The following is a 25,353-nucleotide window of genomic DNA, read 5'->3' on the forward strand; positions in this document are numbered from 1 at the left end:
AGCTCCTTCCCTGTCAATTTATCTACCTTTCAGCAGTTACAAGCGCAATGGACTCCCATCATCTCTATCCATGCTTACCTGTCTGAAGTGCTGCCTCACTTGCAGCTAAAATCTCTTCTCAACAATTTGGTGCTCCCGAATGTATCGCTCGCTCTGTGTATCTGACTAAGTCTCTCTCTATATTCCAGCACCTGCTGTCGGAGATCAGCCTCTCTCCTGTCAGATGATGCTAAGAGCAGCCCTCCCTCTATCCTCCCTCTCTGTCCTACCCTCCCTCTTTTCCTCTCTCCCTCTTTCTCACATACATGCGCGCGGTCTCCTCACTGTTTTTATTCCGAGGCGAGCACAAATGCTTTCTTCTCTCTAGCTCCTGCTCTCCCTCCCGATGTCCCCCCTTTGTTTGCTTTCCATCTCCATCGCCCCTCATTTCTCTTTATCCCTCTATGACAGAGAGCTGCCCATTCAAGCTGTGGGTGTTGCTTCGCTTAGCATTTGCCTCACTGAGTCTGCTTGTTAACAGATTTTGCTCATTCAGTAGGACAAAAACTCTGCAGCCAGATGTAGGCTTGAAAGCAAAGTTTTCAAAAGCAAGGGACATTACCTCATTTTAAAGATGGCATCAGAACTCTCTGTCCTATTATCTTCCTCGCTATGACAGCTTGTTCCAACATCATAAAGCACGTCCTGCAGAAATTAGCCTAACTATCCCATTGCTCATGTGACATAGTAGTGTTAGGTGAAAAGGCAGTTAGGTGAAAAGCTCTCAAATGCTGCAGATTTTTTTCTAGAACATTCACACACGATGGAGAAAATCACTTGCCCAGCCCACACAGGAATAAGCACAGGTCATTGTTGTCCAACGTATTACTGAGTGATCACATTTTCCTATTTGCTGGGAGGCTAAATCCCCATGCATAAGACAGTAGAGGACATCACTACATATTATGTGTATAGTCGCAACAAAGTAGATTTGCATAACAGGAATTTATTGGATTTCCATACCATTCGTGTCGCCCGTTCGTGTCCACCCCTCTACACCAAACGTAGGACAGTATCTGCAAAGAACTGCTTAAATTCTAAATCACTTTATCATCCAAAATAAGTCCAATGTAGTAAATAAATGTGGTTTGAGCATACTCTTACATTATCCATAACAGGGGTTTTGGTGTTTTCAGATTAAACTGATGATTCAGAATGTGTCATATGAATGTCTTGGCTGTGACTCAGCTTCGTAACACTTGCGGCATTTTTTATATAAGACTATCCTACACATATATTACTGCACACAGGACAAAACAAAAGCTAAAAAAGATCTATGTATAATAAATGACCCATCACCTTACCAAACATGCTTAATTTTTCCGAAAAACAGTCTCAGAGAGGCTCACTCGCCAAAATCTTATGCCAATCCTTCCTCTTCCTGCACCTTTGCTCTGAAGCCTTACCTCTGATGACAGATTTAGCTGCTTGGTAAGGTTACAGCTGTCTGCTAGGAGTAGTACGAGCTGCAGAAAATGTGATGATAGTAGTACCAATCAATACGTCAGGCTGCAGGCCCTGAAACAAACCCTTAAGGAGATGTGAGGCAGGCTATTCGGCGGCCTGTGGGCCTCGTCCACACCCTCATGTGAGTGTAATGTTACAGGTAGCCCAGAGCTACGTTAAGCACACACACACACACACACACACACACACACACACACACACACACACACACACACAAGCAAGTACGCCACAACGAAAGGAACACTCACTTATTACTCAGGAGGTATCCCAGGTAAGATTGTCTGCCACTCAACTGGGGGAGGGTAGGACTCAACCGGAAAAAAAAGCCTGAGCTCCAACAGGCAGAGAAGGAGCACGAAGCATGCAGGTTACATACAGTACAATCAACATCTTTCTGCCTGCTTCAAGCCTCTGAGCTGACAGTGGAGTGGAGATGAAGATGAAAGAGGATCTTTGCTTACACGGGGCAGAACAAATGGGAGTCAAACCAGGTCAGGAGCAGGTTTACTAAACAAACGATCCCTATTTCTTTCAAGTGAGTACATGGGAATTCAGAATTGTCAAGTTAATCAGATGGTGTACAATTATAAGAGCAACTGTATTTGGGTCATGTTGAGACTCTTCTGACTCTTTTTTTTTCCCCATTTCTCATTTCATTAGTTTCATGCCCCTCTCTGTCTCTGTCTCTCACTGTGACTGTCTCTTCCCACTCTGTTCAAAGTCTTCTCCTGAGGCAGCCGAATTTAACATTTACACACCACTAAACTACAGAGAATACTCCTCGAAGCAGCGATAGCAACACTTTAATTTACAAGAATTTTGTCCTCTTGACACCCATAACATATGCGAGGACAAGTCAAGCCCCCCCCCCTCCTCTAACACTGTAAGGCAGATTCAGTCTCATCCAGAGCTTTCTCTTTTCTCCATCAATATCTCAGAAAGTCTGCAGTTTTTACTCTGGTTCCACTCATTTAACAAGCGTGAGCAATGTTATCTGATCTACAGTGACAAGCAGGGTATAGCTGAAACCTTTTGCAAAAATGCCCCTGCAGTTGCTGCTCCTCTATGTGAACTCCTCAGTTCAATGTAAAGGCTCCTCTGAGCTCTACCAAATGTCTGGCAGCTCTCTGAATGGGTGAATCCTTTAAGATTCGTGGGGGGGGGGGTTTCAAAGTGACAAGTACATGTCCTGGTTTGCTTTTACAGGCTCAGTGCAAGCCTACAAGAGCAAAAGATAAACATAATAGTGGAAAAGGTATACAACTTTTCCCCTATTGGTATCAGGCTGTTCCAAGAGCCAATCCCATTTCACACATCACTATGTATATCTAAACTACAGCAAAGGTACCCCTTAGGAGTTTTTTTCGACCACTAGCAGTGCTATGAAGAAATGTTTTTACGAGTGGGTCCCCGTTTTGTTTGTATTTTATACGCAAACGAGGATGCCCACGCATGCATGTGAGCGCACGGGTAGCACATTTTACATCCTGCCCTTGGTTTCGCATTACTCTGCTGATTGAGAGTTGGTTGCGGTTACGCTCCAATAAACGAGGTGAACATGGATGTTAACAATACTGGATTTAAAAATTTTTACTCAAAACATTTGGCAATGAATGCACCAAAAGAAACGGCTCTAAGAGCACTAAATGCAATTAAGAGAAAATCTTATAACTTCCATATTCCAATTAAAAATCTCCTGCCCAATGTGCTATATGGTAGCGAAGTATGGGATCCGCTCCGTCATCATAGCTATACCTGTTGGGACAAAAGCCCAACAGAATCTCTACATGCAGAATTCTGCAAATTCACTTTACACCTACAAAGGGAGCAGTCAATTTTTTTTAAGCACCTTAAATCCAGCCCCTTACATACCCTCCATGCCAAACCCCTCCAAACCCAAGAGCTGAACCCAGAAAAGAGTCCCCTGTCAGCTGGTACTGAGACTAACTGCCCCCTCTCAAACACACACTGACCAGTCTCTCAACAACACTGGCTTCCAAACACTAATCAGGGTAAACCGTATTATAACACAATATAAAGAAACCTATCTGAAACACTGAAAAGAAGAAACTAAAAGCCAGAGTAGATTAGAGCTTTATCTGTCCCTAAAGAGAGATAATGAATCGGCAGAATCTCTCTTAACTGTCTGAAATAGAAAACAGGGGCAGATCCTGACCAAGTACAGGCTCAGTGATCGCAAACTGACAATCAAACAAGGAAAAACTAAAACAAAACAAAAAAACAACAAAAAAATCATGGCAACCAAAAGAAAACAGAACATGTGGTTACTGTTGGACAGGTAAGGTTGAGACAGAGATTCACTTCCTCCTAAAATGTAAATCATTCAATGAAATAAGGAACATTTACTTCAAACTATTCAATTCTGTAATTTCAAATTTCAGCAACGTTGTGTTTTGAAACTTTCATGCCAATAAAGCACCTTTGAATCTGTATTTGAAAAAAAAAAAAAATGTTAGACATCAAGGATACACACAGTGTTTTGGTGAGAAACACTGAATGTAAACATAACTTTTGTTTGTTTACAAGAAAACTCGTCAGGGCACCTTTAAACTAAGGCAGGAAAAGAGACGGAAGATGACTTACTATCTAAAATGTAATTAACATGTGGAGCCTTGGGTTGCAGGACTTGGCCTTGGCCCCTCATTCCCCTCACTGCTTGACAGGCGGGAAAGGAAGCAGTTCTTCTAAACAACAACGGTGTTGTCAGCACTCCCAGATCCCCGCTGGCCCTCGTAATTACCTTGCATTTGGGTGGCCATCTCTATTGATGTTGGCAGTGATAAACCTGGACTCAAACTGAGTGTGAAACCACAGGACCACCAGTGGGGCGGGTAGCATATGGAAGAATTGCTGTGGCTCATCCACAGTTCACCAGCATCATTCCCCGATTTCCTTTCAGACTACACTCAAGTGTTGTCTTGTGCAGTTTACATTTGATAGAGTTTATGTGGAACCACTAAATCAAGTTTCAGGTTTACATTAAATTCCAATGTATTAGACAAAATTGATTAAAAAAAAGATAGCAGCAACAATGGTTTTGCTCATACTCGTCCATTTGTCTCCTGTACAGTGTGTCTTGGTCTGGACTATCCCAGCATTGACTGGGCAGGGTACAGCCCGGACAGGTTCCCAGTCACACAGGCTTTTACATTTAGACAAACATGATCGCATTCACACTTATGGAAATTGGGATCTCTAAATTGGCTGCTGGTGATTGTTTCTGTAAAAAACACTCCTTGAAGCACAGTGAACTGCCCTAAAAATTAATCATAAAAATATTACATGATAATTTTGACATAATTTGAGGGCCAGAAAAAAACGGTTTTGGAGCTAAATTTAGTCTGCTGGCTGTACTACAGATGGACTTGGTGGAAGAAAAGCTAAGAACTGCCTTTGTTTTCTTGAGAACCAGCGACCACCAAGGTACAGCTTAAATGCCTTGTAGTAGGCTTGGGATCAGTACACTTTATATTCAATCAGTTAAACAGCACATATAAACAGCTAGCATCAGCATTATTTTATTTCTATATGGTTTACTATTTTCATTTATTTCTCAGTAGGTAAAGTAAGACAAACTTTCCCAAACAAAGGGATATCACAATTAAAATTCTGACAATATTTTTCTTGTCCTGTGTTGATCGAGTGGACTGAACCGAACATCACCCTTCAGTGTTTCTGCAGAGTGGCGTTAGAGTGCCCCAGTGACTAATTGGGTGATTAGAGTCAATATTGTGGACATGCAGGGCTGTCAGCAGCTGTGCCAGGTGGGCACAACGGTCCCTCAGTGAGAAGTACTCACACACACACACACACACACACACACACACACACACACACACACAAAAAGAGAAATAACAGTAAACAACACAGCTGACCTCAAGAAAAGACTGAAGCAGAGAATGAGAACATACAGACATGAAATGTCAAAAATTAGTTGAAAAAGAAAAAGAATGTGAATATGGTGATACAGTCAAGTGCGTTCATGTTTCTGTGGGAAATCAAGAAGAACTGCAACCATTTGCCACTACAGACTACACCATGTGTTTATGAGCCATGCAGTAAAATTCTATCGGAAGTCTCGGCATGAAACATGACATTGTCTTCACCACTTTCCCTGAAAAAGAATGATTTCATCTCCAGTGACAGCTTGTGCCTCAGAAATGGATTCAGAAATACGTAGCTGACGACCCCGACCGCATACACATCATCGTATAACTATGAAGGATGATGTGAATTATGATCAATGTCCATAAATTGAACAAAAAAAAAAGCAAACCACACATGCCTGAGTGGAACAATTGCAGTGTAAGACTGACGCATCATTTCCTCCTTTGTCACTGTCCTTTGCTCGCTGTCATCCTACTCAGTGAGGTATGTACAAGTGACTAATTGAAGTGTCTCGTGAACTGAGATATAATAGAGCTTGATTACAGGGAGTCGACGCCCTGATAATGTTAAATGGCTACAACTGCAAGCAACATTACCCCCTCGGAGCTTTTCAATTATTCAGCCGAATACGTTTATACTAAGTGGGGAGGCTAATGAAGCGCAACATGGAGGAATGTACAGTAGGTGTTTGCACGAGGAACATTATAATTAATGCTTTTAATAATCTCTAGGTTAATGGCGAGTGGGCAAAAAAAAAACCCCACATTGTAATATGAAGTCATACATTACAAAAGAGTAACAACACCTCTATGTCACAATGTCTTAGAACTAAGCACTATAATCTTTAAAAAAGATGCGATTTTAAATATGACAAGAGGCTAGACAGTACTTTTTCGCATCTACCATGGCAGCCGCAGTCTAGCATGCATTTAACCGAACGGGTGCTACTGAGTAAGAGGCGAACGCCATCTGCTAAAATGACCTCCATCACCACCGCTATGGTCTTTCACTGTGCCCTCTGCACAACCTGCATAAGCAGACCTCACTGCGACGGCATTGGGTCGTAATGTTTTCCTCTGTGAAGTCACTGAGGGCCGGGCACGCCCGTCTGGGTCGCAGGAGGGGTCTATTCCCGGCCTGGTTTTGATGTAGCCAAAATAGCACACAGTCAGTCCCATGGACCAGAAATAAAGCCAGAACCCCGCTGCTTTTTATCTATGTTAAAACTCAACTGCTCTGCCTCTGCGAAACATTGCCAGAGACACAACCCGGGTTTATTTAGCGCTACCATCACCACTGTAAATGATACAAGAAAGGTTCTGACAGGATTTTGTTCTGTTCTCATCGTGTGCCTCTAGAGATAATTAACATCAGTCACATTCATTTGATTATGTAAAATATGCCTAATAAGATAAGTGGTTGTATAAAACAATGACATATTTTGAAGGGATATTTTGCGTGACATTTTTCATACAAAAGATTCAAGTTAAGTGAAACATTGTAGGATTTTTTATAGATTTTACCACCATGAAAAGATTTTTGTTCAGGTTTATTGAAGACACAAGGACATCACAAGACAGACCACTGCTACGGTAACAACCAGGCCATTATGTAAAATCCAAATCTATTGTGCTGCTATTCTGTAAATTAGACATACAGGCTACTCTAAATAAAACTGTGTGCACACATACTATAAAAACAGTACGCTGGTGATTTATTTAAGAACGATCTCTGCAATACATTAATCAAAATTCTAGGCAATGCCTTTTATTTTTTGCCTTTATGTTACTATGTGGATTAGATTGTGAATTTACATTGGATAGCAAAAAACAAAGTTAACAGAAACTTTTTTTTTTTGCATTGGATTATGATATTACTTGGTATGCAGAGTGGAAAAGTGGGATCGCTTACCCTCAGAGTGAACTGTGATAAATTTCTGTAATTTAAGGATGGGACCAATACTTTGTGATGTGAGAAAAACAACATCCAGTAGGTAATAGTGCAGTGGGGACAGAGGGATGAGGGAACTGAAGCTGCCTGAATGAAATCCAGTCCTGCCAGCTCCCGAGTGGTGTTAGAAGACTCATGTCTGGAGAATCCTTTGCATTTATGTGAGGAATACGCAATGAAAATGATCTTATCCACCCCCCCCCCATGCCATGTGTCAATACTGCAGTATGGTGGTAATGGTCGCATGGTGTTGGGTGTGTTTTTCGTTGCACGTTGGCTCTCATTGCTAAAACCGAAACAACAGGATATCCCGGCAGCAGCGTGTTGGAATTACAATAAATTCAGTTCGATGCAGTGGTCCGCTCAGCTGTCAGATCTCAGTTCAGTTGAACATTTGTGAGATAAGATGCCACCCAGGCTGCTCAGGAAGCAATAAGGGGTTCAACACAGTATTAGGAACGCAGCTCTAATATTTTGCTTATATGGTGTGCAAGTATATGCCATTTAGTGGATGTCTCCATCCAGAATGTCCAAAACGGCAAATGTTAACAGTCTGTTTGTCCCCATGACAGCAAAGTCATGCCCTGAATCAGTATGCGAGCCTTGATCTGCCCACTGAGCAACAGTTGACTACTCTGTCTTCCTGTTTGCTCTGTCAACATAGCACTGACTCCTGTATTAGGACGGAGAATGGCCATTAACAGCCATCTGAAGTGCCTCACTCTCTCTCTTCGTTCAGCCTGAGGACCATTTCATTACCAGCCAGCTCCTCGTGTCAGTCAAAGGGTTGCTCGGGCTCTTCACCCTGCTGCTGCTTAGAGTAGATGGCTGCAAGGCAACAGACGTGCCTCCAGCTTTGCATATACATAATATATTACATTATCTCAAACAAGGGGCCCTTAATGGCTGCCCGTAAATAAACATTATTTCAAAAATTATTTTAATTTATAGTTTATAGAGTACAGTAGACATGCTGATTACGTTGTTCTGCTTTATTTGCTGCTTCACTAGACGGACAGTAATTTTGATTGTAATATAACGTTCAATGGCTTTTACCCATTAGAGCAGAATCAAGTTGTTAGGGACAAAAATTTCCACATCCAGAATGACAACTCTTGCAGAAATGCCATGGCATTTATTCTGGCCTCCTTACTGCAGCACAGAAGGAGCTTTAGACTGAGGAAGATAAGCACCACCATCATCGAGAGCAATCAAGTTAATGAGTGTTTAATTGGGAAAACTGTGCTCTAAGCAGTTCAGCATAGGAAAATAAGGGTGTCCTCACCTTTCCTGAAGAGCACCTACTTGTCCAAATGATTCAAGGGTACTCAAGTTACATCAATACGAACAGAAAGTGTCGGAGACGATTCTGCTTGGTAAGAGTGAATGAAAAACGTGGGAGCTCTGTGTTTGTATCCACACACACACACACACACACACACACACACACACACACACACACACACACACACACACACACACACCCCTACAACTGGGCAGTTGAGGATAATGTGATTGATTTGAAGCAGTGGCCTTGGCAGGGGATCCAGGAAAGCCAATTTTTAATGACAGACACTGGGGTTTGAAGCCGCTGTCGTAAATCTCACCGTCATGTTGCTATTCCTGTGACAACAGCGGTGAGGGACAGACCCACACAAAAAAAAACTCCCCCATGGACAAAACTGAGACATGTCCTAATTTAGTTGTAAAGCTTTTTTCCAAAGTTATCCAACTATATTAGATTTTGGAACAAAGCGTACTGGATTTAGAGAAGAAGAAATCATTCCCTCTGCCAAAAAGAAATGAATTATTAAATACTAAGTATATTGTTCATACTTACGTTTTTTAATCTGAGTGCAGCCAGAGACTGATGGAATACACACTTGGCATGACTCAGTGATTATAATCAGAGAGTTGCGCTGTGGATACGCAGATATCAACTGCTCAGCCCAACCCTGAGGCACCATTAGGATGCGCTACAGACCTGTTTGCCACAGAGAGAAACCTGAACCGTCATTATGAATTCCTTGCGTCTTCAATTTCCCCTCTGCAGTACACCATCCCATTGTCCTTTCCAGACTCATTATGATTCAGTTTTTTTTTTTTTATGAGTCTTTAGCCCATTCGATATATAATGGTTAAGCAACACAGTTTTTTAGCTGTTGGTATGCTAGTTGAGAGCCTTGCAAACAAAACGATAAAATCCCTCTGAACAAAGGGAATACACTTCACTGCATATGACACAGAAATACAAATACTTAAGAAAATGTTTTTCATATTTAGTCTCCATTTCTGTGTCTCTCTCCATTTCTATTTCTCATTCAACTCGGGGATGGTTTTATACCCAATTCTGGTCCATGCAAAACAGAAACAGTCTGCCAATAACCTAAGACACTTATAGCAGATAACCGATGTTCATGAGGAAGTTTGCTGCCCTGATTCCATACTAAAGGAAACTGTGCATATTAGTACATCTACATATTACATCAATAATAAAATACCAAACTTATGTAAATATAGACTTCAATATAAAAAAGGCACATACTGTAACTAACAGCACCACAAACAAAAATTCTCATGGATTCATTACTACACTTTCATGTAAATGAAAAATTGCAAATAAGTATTTGTGTTAAAATTGTATTATCAATCTTTCTGTGGCCCTTGATGGCTGAGATCTCGGAGGCGTGTGCCCTACATGCCCAGCTGGTATTAAACACACACTTGTGCTCCCTGTCTCCCTCCATCTGCTCTTGCTCCTGTATTTACAGCCACACATTTCTTCCTCCATGCCGGGAGACTACCTGCCAAGTAGGGAACATTACAAGCTCCACTATCTCCATCCTGATCAAACGCAGATGTCCAAAGCCATAAGTAGAGACAGGTTTTTCTAAGTGAGAAAAAAAAAATTTATGCACATTTGAAAAATCTTATTAGGAGCTGAGAGTTGAGATAAGGAAGAGGGAAACTCTGCATATGGTTTTACTGCTCTGAAAATACAGGTCTTATCAGCCTTCACCTCTTTTTAACTATGTCTGCAGTCAGGACATCATAATTTCACCACTTTGGGGCAAAAAAAAAAAAAGCAGATTTTTAGAATATTAAAGTGAAGAAGGATGACTTCATTACAATACCTCTTCCACCAAGTCACTGACTAAGCATTAAACTGATTAAACTGGTGGAGAAGTCAGAAGCTATTTCTCAACTCTTCATACTGACTCAATTGGCCGTACAGTACAAGTACAGAGAATTTCTTGTTTATTGCTGCTGCACAATACAAAAAATGCTGGAAGTGAACATGGGTGGAACAGGAGGATAATATGAATACGGACATATAGTGCAATCCTAACTCCAGAGCTAGGGCACGACGTTTTAGTCATGTGTCATTCTGCTTTCGGATGATTGAAGTTGGATATATAATCAGAAGTATTTGTAGGTCATCTAGAATAGGAGAACAGCTTTGTAGCCTGAACCTCAAATGCTTTAATAGTTGGAAACCCAACATTTGGAAAGGGAGTGCAGTCAAGCATTAAAACAAAATTCTCTGATAATGTTGTATTTCAGTTAGGAGAGGACTCACCATAAGATTCTGGTTCTGGAGAAGCTCTTGTCAACTCTAGAGAGAAACAAATTGACAGCAGATTAATGTTGGTTCTCATCCAATGCTTATCTGAAGGATGATTAAAAAAAAAAAACATCTGAAGACGGTGAAACAAGGCAAGATGTGTGAACCTCCTAACCAACATCAATACTGAACAATCTTATACTGGAGTAGGCTAAGACTTACCTCCATTTATTTCCATTTTTAACGCTGGGCATTTTTTTCAGTTTTATTTAGACTAAATAACAGCAAGTATTGGAGAATTATTAAACATGCTGTGAGGCCTTTTGATGGTAATTTTTTTTTTTCAGTTAATATAAAAGAAGTTTTCATGAGCCTAGCTTTTACCAAACCAATGAAAATGCTTGATCAGAAGCCTTAATAGCTAAATGGCCATTGTTCCTATACTTTTTGGCAGCTTGGGGGCAGAAAAAACAAATATAAACACTACCATTGACATATTATCACCTTCAAGTAGACAGAGCAACATTAGTGTTCATTTTGAGTCAAGCTTCTGTTCTCCTGAACAATGAGTTTAATTCACTCGACTTTTACTTCTCATTTGGTCTCTCTCCATCAACTCTTGAGGAAAATACCTGGCTCCTCAGCCATTAAATGCCCCACTACAGTTGTTCACTAGCTGTTCACGACCTTTGTCTGTCCACTGTTTAATGCTGAGCAGGAAGCATACAGCAAAAACTGTGGAGCTGCTGTGAAAGCAAAACAGTGAGCTGCATGTCACTGTAAACCTCCACAGAGTTGAAGGGAACAGCAGATCTGGGTAATAATTCGTGTGGGTTCATCAAGACAGGCGATCCCTTTCAAGTTACATGATGATTTGATCAATTGCTGACACAAAAATACTGGTTTGTGCACGTTATGTTTTCAACGATATACACCACATTGTGCTTCCATGAAGCCAGATGAACATGATCCACATCGCCTCCCTCCACTAATCCCTTTTCTTCCCTCCAGTTCCTTTATCTACTCCTCTGCTTGCGAGCTACAGTACTTGCTAAGTATATCCAGAGTGGGATCGTCTCAAAGATGGAAAGGGGCGTCTGGCAGATGCAGGTGCAGGTTTTTCTATAAAAAGAAGACTCAGAAATCACATATGATGAAAAGGGAAAAAAAGCATGTAATGCTGACAAAGCGTGCAGAATGTGTGTGTGGAATTAATTACAGGAATTGTGATCCGTTGCTGATACATGGAAATATGGGTTGATATGAGTAGTGACAGAGAGGGAAAGACAAAGCGTGGGCTTTTATAGGTAACATTATCTGCCAGGAGGAGAAAAGTAGGGAATGGGAGATAAAAGGCAGCCAGGATAAGGGAAATAAGCGATTTGGCTGCTTTCCTCTGTGGATGCATTAAATTTCCAGAGTGTTAGGAGTTCTGTGGTGCTCCGTTTCCATTCATCCTGCACACAAATGATAGAGAGCAGATTCTCCCACCTGGATCAATCTTTCAAGCAGCCCCTTTTGGGTTGTGGACAATCAGTCCACAGCTTATCCCTCCCTCCCAAAGGGCTAAGCCAATCAAATAATTACTGTTGCCATTTGATGCAGACACACTGACAGGCACTTGTTCCATTCCTCAGTAAAAGAACAAAAATTAAAAACAACAGCAAGACCATTGAAGCCATTCTTCTGGCAGTCTCCTTTAAGTGGACAAAGAAAGAAAAGGCAACTGAAGTTTGGTTTAAGTTTAGCCTGCAATAACAATGTGCCAGACTCAATTTCAGCTTCTTGTGGGATCACTGCTGTGGGCATTTCAGTAATGTGTCTGCCTCAAAAATAAAAATCGACCGTTCTCGACCTTAGCAAGATTTCTCGAGAAGGGAAATTTTGTCTAATGACAACTTGCCATTCATCCAGCGTTTGTTGCACAATATCTCTTGACATTGACACAAAGACAACTTATTGAATATTCCATTTCTTTACACAGTCTCATGATGAAAAAAAAAATCAAAATGATTAATGAGATTCCTGGCAATGTCAAAAACCATTTACTGTAAGATTTACTCAGGGAGAGTGGGGATGCATTCAAAGGCAACACTTACATGTGATTTACTATCACTGCCATAACATATTCAAAGAATGACATCTTATTCAGTTTTAAATAATCTATTTATGCCAAAGAGGGTTTGAATTGTACAAGAACAGGGCGCACAGACTGACACCATGTGTATGTTTTTTTTTTTCTTAAAGAGCAGATTAAAACCTTGTTTTAGCTTTAGTATGCCCCCCTCTCTTTACATCTTCAAAAAATGAATTCAAGCCCAGACACACATCTCTGCTGCACCGCCAATGGTGGAGGAAGTATTCAGATCATTTACTACAGTAAAAGTAGAAATATTGCATTATAGAGATACTCCATTACAAGTAAAGGTCTTGCATTGAAAATGTCACTTTAGCAAAAAAAAAAAAAAAAAAAAAAACTCACAAGTATTACCCTATAAGCGAAATGCATTTAAAGTATCAAAAGTACAAATGACCCAATGACTGATATAATACTATATAATTGGATTATTATTGCTGATGATTTAATGGGTAAATAGCATTTTACTGTTGAATATGTTGAAGGTGGCGCAAATTTTGACTACTTTTTATACTGTTGGGTATTTCAATCTATAACAACACAGTGTGTGTTATAAGCTTGTCATGTGTTTTGAATGGAGTGCTACAATCTTAATCTGGAAAACAACTAGAAACTATAGCTGTCAAACAAATGTAGTTGAGGAAACTATCTGGTCTAACAGGGCAGCCATTCACTTTCTGTGGGAAAAGGCAAGTAACTTCTGTTGCTATGAGCACTCTACACCGGGACCGGGATCAGTTGACAGTACGAAAAGATCCCTGCAAATATCGTTTATAAACTCTATATCGTGGATTTAGTGTTAATTTACTCTCCAAAGAGCAGTGGGTCAATTTTCAATAGCGTGCCCACACCACTGGGTGGCAGGATAGAGCCGGGTGGTGAGACCGGGCCCGAGAACGTGTCTTACGCATATCTTATCTATGCATCTGTGCATGTCTCCGTCTTCACGCTGATTACATTGTCTTCTGCGTCTGCCGGCTCTATAGTTCACTAGCCCGTCACTATCTCTAGCTGTGTCTCGCTACCTGACCCACCACCTCTCACTCGGTCGTTCCTCCCCTTTTCTCTTATTTCAGTACTTGTGTCTGTTGTACAAATATTGGATAAAGTCGTATGCAAGAGGAGAAGGGTGATGTAAGAAATTGAAACAGTATCACCGCAGTGTGTCAGACACCAAAACATGTTATTCAATGACACTCTTACAATGCACACTCTTAGCACTTGGTTCTCTCATTAGGTGCAATTCACCTGTGACTTGTGAAATGTAAAAATGTGTTTGACGTGGAAACACCGACCTAATGCGAGTTGCTGCTGAGGGCTCTGCTCTATTGCTGTGTTTGTTGCCCAGTGTTGAGGATGGAAATATTAGTTTGCCAGTCAGCGATACGGTTAGTGATTATACCCCTGCTGACACAGGCAATACACTGTTTTGGTGTTAACAGTCAGGAGTGAGAAACAGACCGTCACATAAACAACTACACCTCCATCTACTGTGGAGGCACATGACACTCACTGAAGGACGGACACAAAAGAGCAGAGGGTAGCAAAATGGGCTTGGTTACTATGACAGTTTAAAGCTATGCAACACTGAGCTTTTATATTATGATGCAAGTAAAAACTATTTTTTTTATCCTTGATTAATCTTTCAATGATTTTTTGACTAACTGAGTAATCTTTAGTTTCTAAGTTGTCAGAAAATAATGACGAATGCCCATGACAAGTTCCCAGGACCCAAGGTGATGTCTCCATATTGCTTGTTTTGTCCACCCAGCAGTGGAAAATTCTCACAATAGAGAAGCTGGATCATGGGAATGTTCTGTATCTTTGCTTAAAAAAAAATTATAGAAACGATTAACCAATTCTTAAAATAGTTGCAGATTATTTTTTTGTTTGTCCACTAATCGATTGTTCGACTAATCCTTTCAGCTCTACATTTATATAACTTATGAGTTTTCAAGACTTTCAAATTCATGTCTCACTACAAGACCTAAAAACATACTAAGTAACCTCATTTTAGAGCTTATTTCCCTTGTTTAATGTCTGCATGTTATTACAGTGAGCTTAAATACTCCCAGTATAGTAAGATCATTTGATTTTAAATAAGCTAATATATTCTCTGAGAAATCAATGAGATGCTAGTACGTGTATCCATCAAGCTTTCTTTGAGTGGAAGGATTCGGAAGCGTTACCATTCAGAAAAAGACTGCCAAGAGCACTTCACTTATTATCCCACATCAGCACTCTTCCTCTGCTAGACCTGATAAATAAGGACTGTCGTGAACTGCTAAGTTCAGTTTGTGGGGCTAATCATAAAGTATGATTTATTACAAACTGTGATTGACTTGAGTTCACTGTTTTTGTGTTTTTTTGTTGTTTTTTTTTTTTTAACAATTTTCCTATTTTCTAGACAGTCTACTCTCATACCAGTTGGTGTGTATGTACATCTACTGAGATGGCGGTGAACCGGAATTTCAGCAGTTAATTTAGACTTAAGAGCTGCCATCAAACTTTTTGGAATAAAAACTGAATGCAGCTTTAGTAAAACTGACAAGCGTACCCCTTGAGGGGAAAAAGGCAGCACTTGGTTGGCTGCTGGGAAAAGATGCAGCTTGGCAGCATCCTGATAAGGCAAACAAACATTTTAATCTTCTCAAACTGATGTGAATAACTGAACAGACAAGTCAACAGAATTAAAAAAAAAAAAAATCCTCAATATAATATCTGGACTGAATATATTAGCATTAAGAAAGCTGCCTTTCCACAGAATTGTCATGGAGGGAATACAAATGAGAGACATCAAAATTACAGTCAGTGACCACTTCTTTTCTCAATCAGCTTCTTACTATTAGTGATGGGGTCCTACATTAACACAATGTTTTTCTAACAAAATTTTTGTTATTTCATGTGAAACATTTCTGTATTTGTGTTTTTTCCTCACTGTTTTGAAGTTAGTTGGGCTCAGTTGGAAAAAAGGTGACGTCATGTACTTAGGATTTAGAAACAACTAAATCAGAATCTGGTGACATATGGTGGTTATTTGGTCACCGTCAATAAAATCTGATCAAACCACACCCACACGGACCTGATGAAACAGACTGAATTTTGTGTGTTTTGAGTGCTAAACTAAATAATGACCTTTTTCCCAATTTTGATGTTGATTATTTAGTCATGAATATTTGATGTTGACGTACCATCACCTTTAAGTGGATATGGTGAACTTGTGAGCAAACAGTTGCTTATTTACACATCCAGCAGTTATCGAGCAACATCATGTTTCATTTGGAGTTGTGTTTCTGGCCTTCTGGCAATATATTCATCATACTTTTACCTCTGTTTTTGGTCTCTACCAACCCATGAAGATAATATCTCACTCTTTAGCTGCTGAACGCTCCAGCTAGTTGCTAACTGCGGCTGTCTGTTGTTTGGTGTTGGGCAGGTAGTGTACAGTGAGTTTTTTGCAAAAAAAAAAAAAAAACAGCTGTTCACTGCCAGTGAAAACAACGCTAAATCCCTGAGCTGAAACTCGCTATAAAGCTCCGTAAAGCCGAAGGGAGTTGCAGATACAGGTGACAATTCTCTACATGCTCATCACTTTGAACGACCCCTTTCATTTCAAATTGTCTAATTGTCATTTGATGCGTTGTTATGATAAAAAGATATATATTATGGCTGCTTAAAGCAATGAAATTTAAACTCTTTCACTAAATGTATTTGTATCTGGATGCAGATAGCTACAGCCACTCAAATGGATCAGAATAATACAAAAATAAATAAATAAATAGACCTGAAATACAGCCAAAATGTCCAAAAGTAAAGATGTGCACGATCCCACCCTCCCCCTCCTCTTCAACACCATCATCAGGTAGGTATAATACCTTCAAGGGACACTGTAACAGAGCAATGGGTTATGCGCACAATCCTCTAATCTTTCACTTGGCTGAGCAGTTGCCAGTTGTGTTCAGGCTTAAAGCTGACTTCACTCAACAGCAGGGAACCAGCCAGCTATTATTTTAGGCTGACCATCATAACCTCAAATCTCAACATAGGTAAGTCACTAATATCAAACAAGGCCTTCAAGCTTGTGTAGGAGTGCTTTTGAGGGGGCACTGACTTCACCTGCTTGTTCCTATGCTTTAAATACAAGTGGGAAGTTTAAAGAAAAAGCTTACGGATTATCCACAATGTTATAAATAACTGTTCATCCACACATCACAAAATTGCCTGTTCTCAATTTAGATGCCATTAAAAGTATGTCAGATCAACAAGTGAAATGGCACAGGTGAAAGTCAAATTGATGCTTAAACAGGGCCCAATTTCCATCCATTTTTGTTTGCAATTGTCTACAAGGATTTTGCAGAAACAGCCACATTATCAATCTAATAACAGCAATTTCCATTAAATTTGTATGTTGAAATTGCTGCGACAAAATCATCTTCAAGGACAAATCCTGAAACAAATAGACCAGTAATTTGATGGTCCAAGCCTGGGCCCCATTCACTTGTGTTTGAGAATCCTTTCCGTGTTATTCATTAAGCATTAATTTCCCTAGAGAGACTGTTTCTCAACAACAAAGCTTTTAACAACAGAGACAAATTTAGTTGACAATTGCAAACAAACCAAATCTCTTTGACACATTAAAGTGAAAAAGTTAAAAGCTTCTTTCTTCTCTAGAAACAAAAGTGTTAATTCATGTCAGATAGATGAATTAGAGATTAGAGGAGTGGGCTAGAGACTACAGGATTATCTGACTGGATCATAGATGTCTGGAAAATGACAATTAACACAATCCCTCCATAGGCAGGCTACCAAACTTGCAAACCGTTCCAGTAGAACTTCTCTGGGGACAAAGTGAAGTAGTGTTGCTCCAATATGTGACTGTGTGAGCCAGGACAGGCTGTAAAGGTGCTCTGCCAAACTACCCTTAAAACTCATGCAATTAATGAATGAATCAAATCGACTCTATACATTTCCTGTTCTAAACAGCTAAATACTGTAGCTCTTTCCCAGATTTCAGTAGTTAGCATCAACAGTGATGACTACCATTGGAACAAAACACTTGCAGTTGCTCAAAATGTACAATGAATCTCTTCAGTCATCATTATAAACTCCATTAAGTGACTTTTATGTCCACTTGCCAGGAGTGAAACAAGCTGTCAACATTACACTGACATTTGAGATACCAAAGCTAATCTTTGGTATCTGTTGAGACGCCTGACAGAAAATCTCTTTAGCTGATCATTTCTCTTCTCTAAATTCTATGGTCATGGATTAGCTGATAGACTGATGGTCTGTCACTAACCTTGTTCTTGTGCTGCTTGATGCTTTGCAAGTTGTGAGTGCAGCTTTTTAATGTAAATATTGTGACTGGCTGCTGCAACTGGAAATTGGCTGATGAGAAGAGTGAGCGTGAACCGAAACAGTTAAATCGCCAGCCATAAGTGCAAAATTGTTGTTGAAAGCTGCTAAAAAACACACTGTACTACTCCGGCCCCCTTAACATCACACATATTACACTAATCTATTGTCAGTATAAAATATCGATCAATGCAGCTTTAAATAACTTTAACAGGAACAGTGCAGATATTTAATTCAGAAGACGACAGAATTAAGCAACAGAATCATTGCCCAAAAGCAATTTCATGCATAATGAGGAAAATGGCCATAATCCATCCCCAATTATCACTGTAGGTGAAAAAAACATTCCTCACATGATTTTTCAGCTCAGAAATATATTCCACTAAAAACAAACAGAACTAACGAGATAGTCCAAGCACCTTAACAGCCAGAAATTTTTGTTGTTGTTTGAGACCTTGTTGAACCTCAATTCCAGGCTCACAGATCACAGATCACAGATCACAGTATCAATGATGCGTCGTCCACAGAAGCAAGTACTTCCAATTAACCAGAGTCACATCCGGTTGACCTTGACTGTCTGACACCCAATACTCGAGTCGATATCAAGAGCTTATCAGTGTCCAGTTTCTAGGTGAGCAAAAACCCTGTCAGGGTACTAGGGTAATTTACAAGAAACGGAGGTGATGTGACAACAAAGACCCAATTACCTAAAACCAAGACAGATTAACAAAACACAACTTTCTCTTTCCGCTACATTTTTATTTTGGACCGCATATTCCTGGAATCTCATCGCATATCTTGGTGCAAAGTGGTTGTTGCTCCTACAAAAATGTTGTTTTCCGTGCCCTATACTGTGCTTCCTTGTTCACGATTCGTCGGCGATATCTGCCTGTGCTCATAGGCTAGCTTTCAACCTGACAGAAATGTCAAATTGAGTCTCATGAGTGTCTTCTAGGCAGACTTGGCAGAGCTCACAAGTGATTTCTTTGGCTCTTGAATTCTAATGCATTATGTAGGTGAGCGGCTCCTTGCTCATAAACCAAAGTATTTTTGAATCTGAAAGATTCACGTTGTGACTGCTAAAGATAATTTCCTTTTTATATCCCTCTTTCAATCATGCTGATGAGATATTTAAGTTATTCACTACCACCAAAGTGAAGATGCTGCTAATGGCTCCCTTTTGCTTTCCTCAGAGTGATACACTACCTAAATAAGCCTTTAATTGAATCCATAATCTCACAATAACTCGGTATACCGAGCGTTTTATTGTTTTTCTGAGAAGCATTTCTTATGTCTTTGTTTTACCCAGAGGAAAAGCATTTTAGTGGTAATTTAAAAAATCCCCTTATGTCTTGATAATTTTTGGATTCATGTATTTATCACTAATGGACTGACAAATTTGCTACCAGTACATTGCTTTTATTCACTATCATACATTTAGGGTATTTTTCTGAGTAGTCTGCACTGTCAGACCAGCGTGGCCTCACACATCAATGCACTGATCTAATTATTTCGGCATCTCAACAGTAATTGCCTATTAACGGTCAAAGCTGTGAATGAGGAGGAGTTCACTGTGCTGGCAGTCCAGTTCTGCGGTGGCTGAGCAGGTGCCGTGCAACTCCCGAGAGCAGTGTCACGCCTTCCTCTCACCGCACCTCTGTGACAGAGTCAGACGGGCTGGTAACGCGACGCAACAGGTGCTCAAATACTGCCCTGTAGTTTTGTCATAGGAGAAAAGGGTGGCAAACTCTCAGAGTAAATCAATTCTCCATTGTCTTACCCTCCGTAGGCTCCAAATGTGAAGCTCCTTTTCCTCTGAGGCATCCTGCTGAACGGCTGGTGAGACTTTCCAGGGGTACGCAGGATAGCAGTGCCATTCACAACACGGGGCTACAGAATATCAAACATACCACTTCCCCTCTCTTTTTACACCTCTACCTCTTTCTCCTCTCTCCTCCCTCCGTGTCTCAGCCCTCATTGAACGTGTGTGTTTTGTCTGAGAGTGTTTTATGTGTGTACACATCCCAGCCCTCCCTCCTTGTGTCTCCTCTGTGCTCTCTGACTAAGTAGCTCCCATCTCTGCCAGATTAGAGGAAAGGGGTGTCCGGCTGCCCTGTCGTCCCCGTCATCCTAAAAACAAACAGGATGATTTCTTGTTGTTTATCTGACTAATTCTGTCTCATTTCCAGCAGGAAAAGAGCACAAAATACTTAAATTTCCTATCCATGTCTGATGAAGGCAACTTCCCCCTGCTGTTCAGCCCTGGCAAGTGATCATATGAATCACTCTTTGCTCAAGAATGGTTGTTGTGGAACATAAGCGTGTAGCGGTAACAACACAGAAAGGTTAGGGAAAAGACAGGATTTCCTGTCTGCTTTGTTGCAACTCGCAATTAATGTCATTATTGATTGATCAGCCAATGAGTTTCTCGATGGATCATTTTGACTAATAAATGTCAGAAAATAGGGGGAAAAAATTACCCATTGTAATTTCCCACAGCCCGAGGTGATGTCTTCAAATAGCTTGCTCTATTCAACAAAATGTAAAACTCAAAGATATTCAGTTTACTATTATGAATAACAAAGAAGAACGTCAAATCCCCACATTTAAGAAACTGGCACTTTCACTTGTAAAAAGAGTATTAAATTAATTAACGATCAAAATAGGTACCATTACTTTTATGTGGAGGAAGTCACTGATTAATCAACAAATCATACAACTCTACTGTAGTTGACTTTTTTTTTTTTTAAGCACAATACAGCAGAGTATATGGATTTTGAAAATGACTAAGGATTCGACATCGAGCATCTAGTTCACGTAGAGACACTGGCATGACAGAGGCAGCAGACAATAAACGTAAGCTATAATGTGATAGTTTAATCATTTATGTATAATATTAAGCAACATTCTTAAATATAAAGTTTAAATTTTTTATTTTAGCTCTTTATAAAAAGGGGCATGCTGGCAATGTTCAGGATTGATTTCATTCCTTCTCTATACCGTTTAGGAGGATTCCGTGATCTGGCAGAGTCTGCATTGGGCTGGAGTTGCCAAGGTGCTATGCCAGCTCACGTCAGATGCTAATTTGGCACACTTGTTTCCACTTTAATTTGACTGTCATTGGAGTGTAAGTTTTGAGCCTGGTGACTTCAAAGCAAACAGGGCATTTTTGAGTGTCACCATCTGAGTGGGCCAAAACAGTCTTTGTAATTTTGTCCGGCATTATATTAGTTTGCTGTCGAATTGCCAGGTCCACATCTTAGATGACAGCAACCGCTGAAATGGGGTCGGACCGAAATGGCGGCGAAGCAAATTATCGCCTGATGTATATGCAAAAGCCTCTCATGTTACCTGACATGTTTCAACTTAGCAGTTCTAGCCCTCTAACTGACATTAAAACATTTTGCATTTTGATCAAAGAACAGAGAAAGACACTTTACCACTGAAATCAACATAATTTCCCTTGAACTTCCTGAATAAATCGAATGACGAGACGTGTCAAATGACACCTACATCAGGCTAAGTGGAAAGGGATATATCAATTTCACATCACCTCTGATTTCACCTTCTTCTTGTCTCTTCTCATTTTCTTTCCTCTCCTTTTCAGCTCTCTGCATGCTCCCCTCTCCTCTCCTCTCCCCTCCTTGCCCTCTCTCCTGCCTGTCTTATATACTGTTTATCTGAGTAAATCATGAAGTTTCTGCCATGATGGCACTGTGTATCCTTCCGTGCCCTGTCTGGTTCAAGTTCATTGATTGTCCTCTTGTCCCCCTACACATAAGTGCTAATGTCAGGGTGCCCCGATGACTCCCCAGTCGACATTTTGTGATTCTATTCACTCTGACTGGACTCTGGCCAGACACGGGCTCTAAATCAAATCAGAGGCTTAGAGGAGAGGACGCAGCAATGTGCCATGGATATCCACAGTGTCCCCATCAAGGTCCTTCAGCTCCTTTTGTTGATTGATACTGATACTGATTGTCCTCTGACATCTGACTATTCAGTCAATCTTCTATTGATATTCACTAGGCCTAAATAGCTGGTTAGGGACAAATAAATGTATTGCGAGTTGAGGTGATAGATTTACAGAAATCTATCAGAATATATCTGGGTATATTTGGGTCGTGACTTCGGGGCTGACATCAAATATATTTGAGTCGGAACGCAATAACTTTTGAGGATCTCGTCTCAGAGGAGGTGGTTCAGTCTCTTAGAATTTGGTTGTTTGGAACCATTAGGACAGTTTGCAAATTCTGTGATTTCCACATTATTTCATGCTCATACATGCTTTTCATATACTTTTAGTTCTCATTTATCTGACAGCTTTTTATGCAATTTTTTTTGTACTGAAAAAGTATTTTAATGTACTTTCTCGTTACAGTCCACAGGCAAAAATTAGCATCCTCCCCCAGTCAGATCCCTTTTTTTTATTTAAGGCAAAGTGGGCACAATTGGCTGCTCCTGCTTTCCAGCCAGCCTGTCCTGATAATGGTACTAAAATTTCATGTCTCTAGCAGAATGATTCTCCCGAGCCAGACTTCTGCTGACAACCTTGTTTTTGTCACTAAGGTAATGTAGTTTCAAGAGCTCTTTTCACTGTTGCTTTTCCCCTGTGTCTCTCAAAAGAAGTCCTTCGTGAAGATGTGGAAAGAGAAGAAAAGCTATATACCCAGAGTAATTTTTGTGAGGCAGGTGAAGGGGAAAGGGCAGTTTGGTGTAATTAGTCTATGTCCACAGGTTTCATTCACGAGACGTGGCACGCTGGCTAGAGAGCTCTTCTGAAGCAGGTCAGCCTGGACTTTGAGGACTTGACTGGCAATGGGAGGAATGGGGCAGTAATGAGAGGCTGCCCTCTATGAGATGGGGTTCGGTCCACCCTCCAACACTGTTGTTGCAATAGTAGATAAATATTTATGCTCGCAAATCACCGCCAGAGCAAGACACAGAGTTACAACACAGGGTAAAGGAGCTCGTTACCCAGACACAACATCTAGCAGAAAATGATAAATATGTTCTCGGGAGAAAAGAAGAACACGGAGAGTGAAATGCATAAACATAAACTGTGGGATGGAACTTAATTACTAACATTTTAGCATTCATTTTTTTGTCTACAACATAGTATTTGACAAAGAAAGATGATACAGTATAGACAAAAAACACAGGGGCTTACTGCTAGTCTTGTGTTTCACACTGCAGTTGATGTTACAGCACTCACAACAGATGACTGCCTTCATTCGCCACCTGACATATGGTAGCTGATGTGCAAACAAGAGTTTATAGATCGCTAGATGAAAAGTAAAAAAAGGGATCACCAGAGTAAGTAGGGCTCATTCCATTCCAGCCAATAGTCGTTGAGATCATTTAACGTGGACTAAAGTGATGGACCGACCGACAGACAGACTGACGGAAAGATGGCTATTGCTACCCCTGTAGCCATGCCGCCAGCATGGCTAAATAAACACAAAGGGCTCCTGATCATCTTGTGGTTACAAAATAGTCAGTTGACACTTACAACCAACTGCTGCATTGATCCGCTACCTGAACGTACAGTAGCTGATATACTGCAGGTTCAGCACAAACACATTTTCCTATAGAGTAGCCGTCCAAACGTCCACACTCTCTCCTGGCGATAAAAGTCAGTAAACCGCCAAGCGCAGTAACACCTCTTATGTGGGTCTTAAGGACTAATGAGCTACTACATAGTTATAGAGTTCCTCCCCTGTGGAAACAGCAAAGAAGGACACAGGCATTAAATATTTACCAGCTGTGCGCACAACTACACCCCTGACAAGATCGCAAGGACAACAGACTCTGCCTCACTGGCCTGAAATGCCCGCAACCATGTTTCCGCTCCCTTTTTGTTGAACTTTATGCAGGATGAACTGCACCTTTGCTCCGCTTCAAAAAGCACCGCTTTAAAGCAATGGCTTCCTTAAGTTGTATTTTGAAGGCTGTTTAAGAGCAACCTCCAAATTTCTAATGAAGAAATGGCACAAAGTATTCACCAGTCCCTACGAAACTGAATAATCCTCATGCTCACTGTAGGCAGGGTTTAATGTAAGGATGCCAAACAGGAAAGAGGAAGCCAATTGAAAAGGAAGGCAAAAGTCTAATTAAGTTGTCTTGGAGCAAGACTACCTCTCGCTGTTGGCTAGACGAACTACTTTTCATCCTCTCAATCTGCTGAGTGTCTCAGGGGCTGTTTGAAACCTTTGTTTGACACAGAGAACTTTGAATTTTAAGCAGACAGACTCTGCCTTTCAAGCAACAGATTGTACCGCCTAGGATGAGTTACACCGCGGAGAGAAAAAAAAAAGAGCCAGAGCAGAACAGAGAGGACAAAGTATTAAGATTTTATCTCCCTTTATCTTCATGACATTATCCATTATTCCATTTCAGGTTGTGCACACGCTACTGGTCAGTATAGTTAAAAGGTTATGGAGCAGAAACGGGCACTGCAGAGGCAGCCACTGTTCCATAACCAAATGCAACAATTGAGATTCCCTCTCTCTGCCACAAATTGCAAGAGCGAGATTATCAGGGGTGCTGAAATTGTATAACTCGCTCATCAAAGACAGACAGATTCCAGCAGGAACTCGGGAGAGTATTCTCGTCCTCCATCACCCAGCCCCTCCAGATCTGAGTGTCATGAATTTCACAACTCCTCTCCGGGCCACGATAACAGAGGAAGCGGAGGGAGGTAGGGGCTTCACAGTAAAAAACATTTGGGAGATAGAGAGAAGAGAGACAGAGGAGAAAAGAAAGAGGGTGTGTGTCTGAGACACACACCCTCCACACCCTCGGCAACAGGGGTGTGGAGATATATCTCTATATATCTATTTGTATATATAGATATATAGATATCTCCTCTTTCTTTTCTCCTCTGTCTCTCTTCTCTCTCAACCCAGTTGCTTTTTATTCCTACTTTGGC

At 40.7% G+C, this 25,353-nt stretch overlaps 1 protein-coding gene across 12 annotated transcripts in view; it reads right to left on the reverse strand.

The window, feature by feature from the left end:
• Nucleotides 1-25,353, reverse strand: part of rap1gapb (RAP1 GTPase activating protein b) — an 86,409-nt gene that overhangs the window by 35,578 nt on the left and 25,478 nt on the right. For 9 of the 12 annotated variants that reach the window (XM_040116088.1, XM_040116094.1, XM_040116087.1 and 6 more), the window contains one exon: nucleotides 10,946-10,981. The exons of the other annotated variants lie outside the window; for them this stretch is intronic. In XM_040116088.1, the coding sequence (XP_039972022.1) occupies nucleotides 10,946-10,948 (3 nt within the window). In that variant the 5' untranslated portion in view covers nucleotides 10,949-10,981. The remainder of the gene's footprint in view (nucleotides 1-10,945; nucleotides 10,982-25,353) is intronic. 12 annotated transcript variants of the gene reach the window in all.

The sequence above is a fragment of the Xiphias gladius genome, chromosome 21, assembly GCF_016859285.1.
Source record: "Xiphias gladius isolate SHS-SW01 ecotype Sanya breed wild chromosome 21, ASM1685928v1, whole genome shotgun sequence".
NCBI lineage: Eukaryota > Metazoa > Chordata > Actinopteri > Istiophoriformes > Xiphiidae > Xiphias > Xiphias gladius.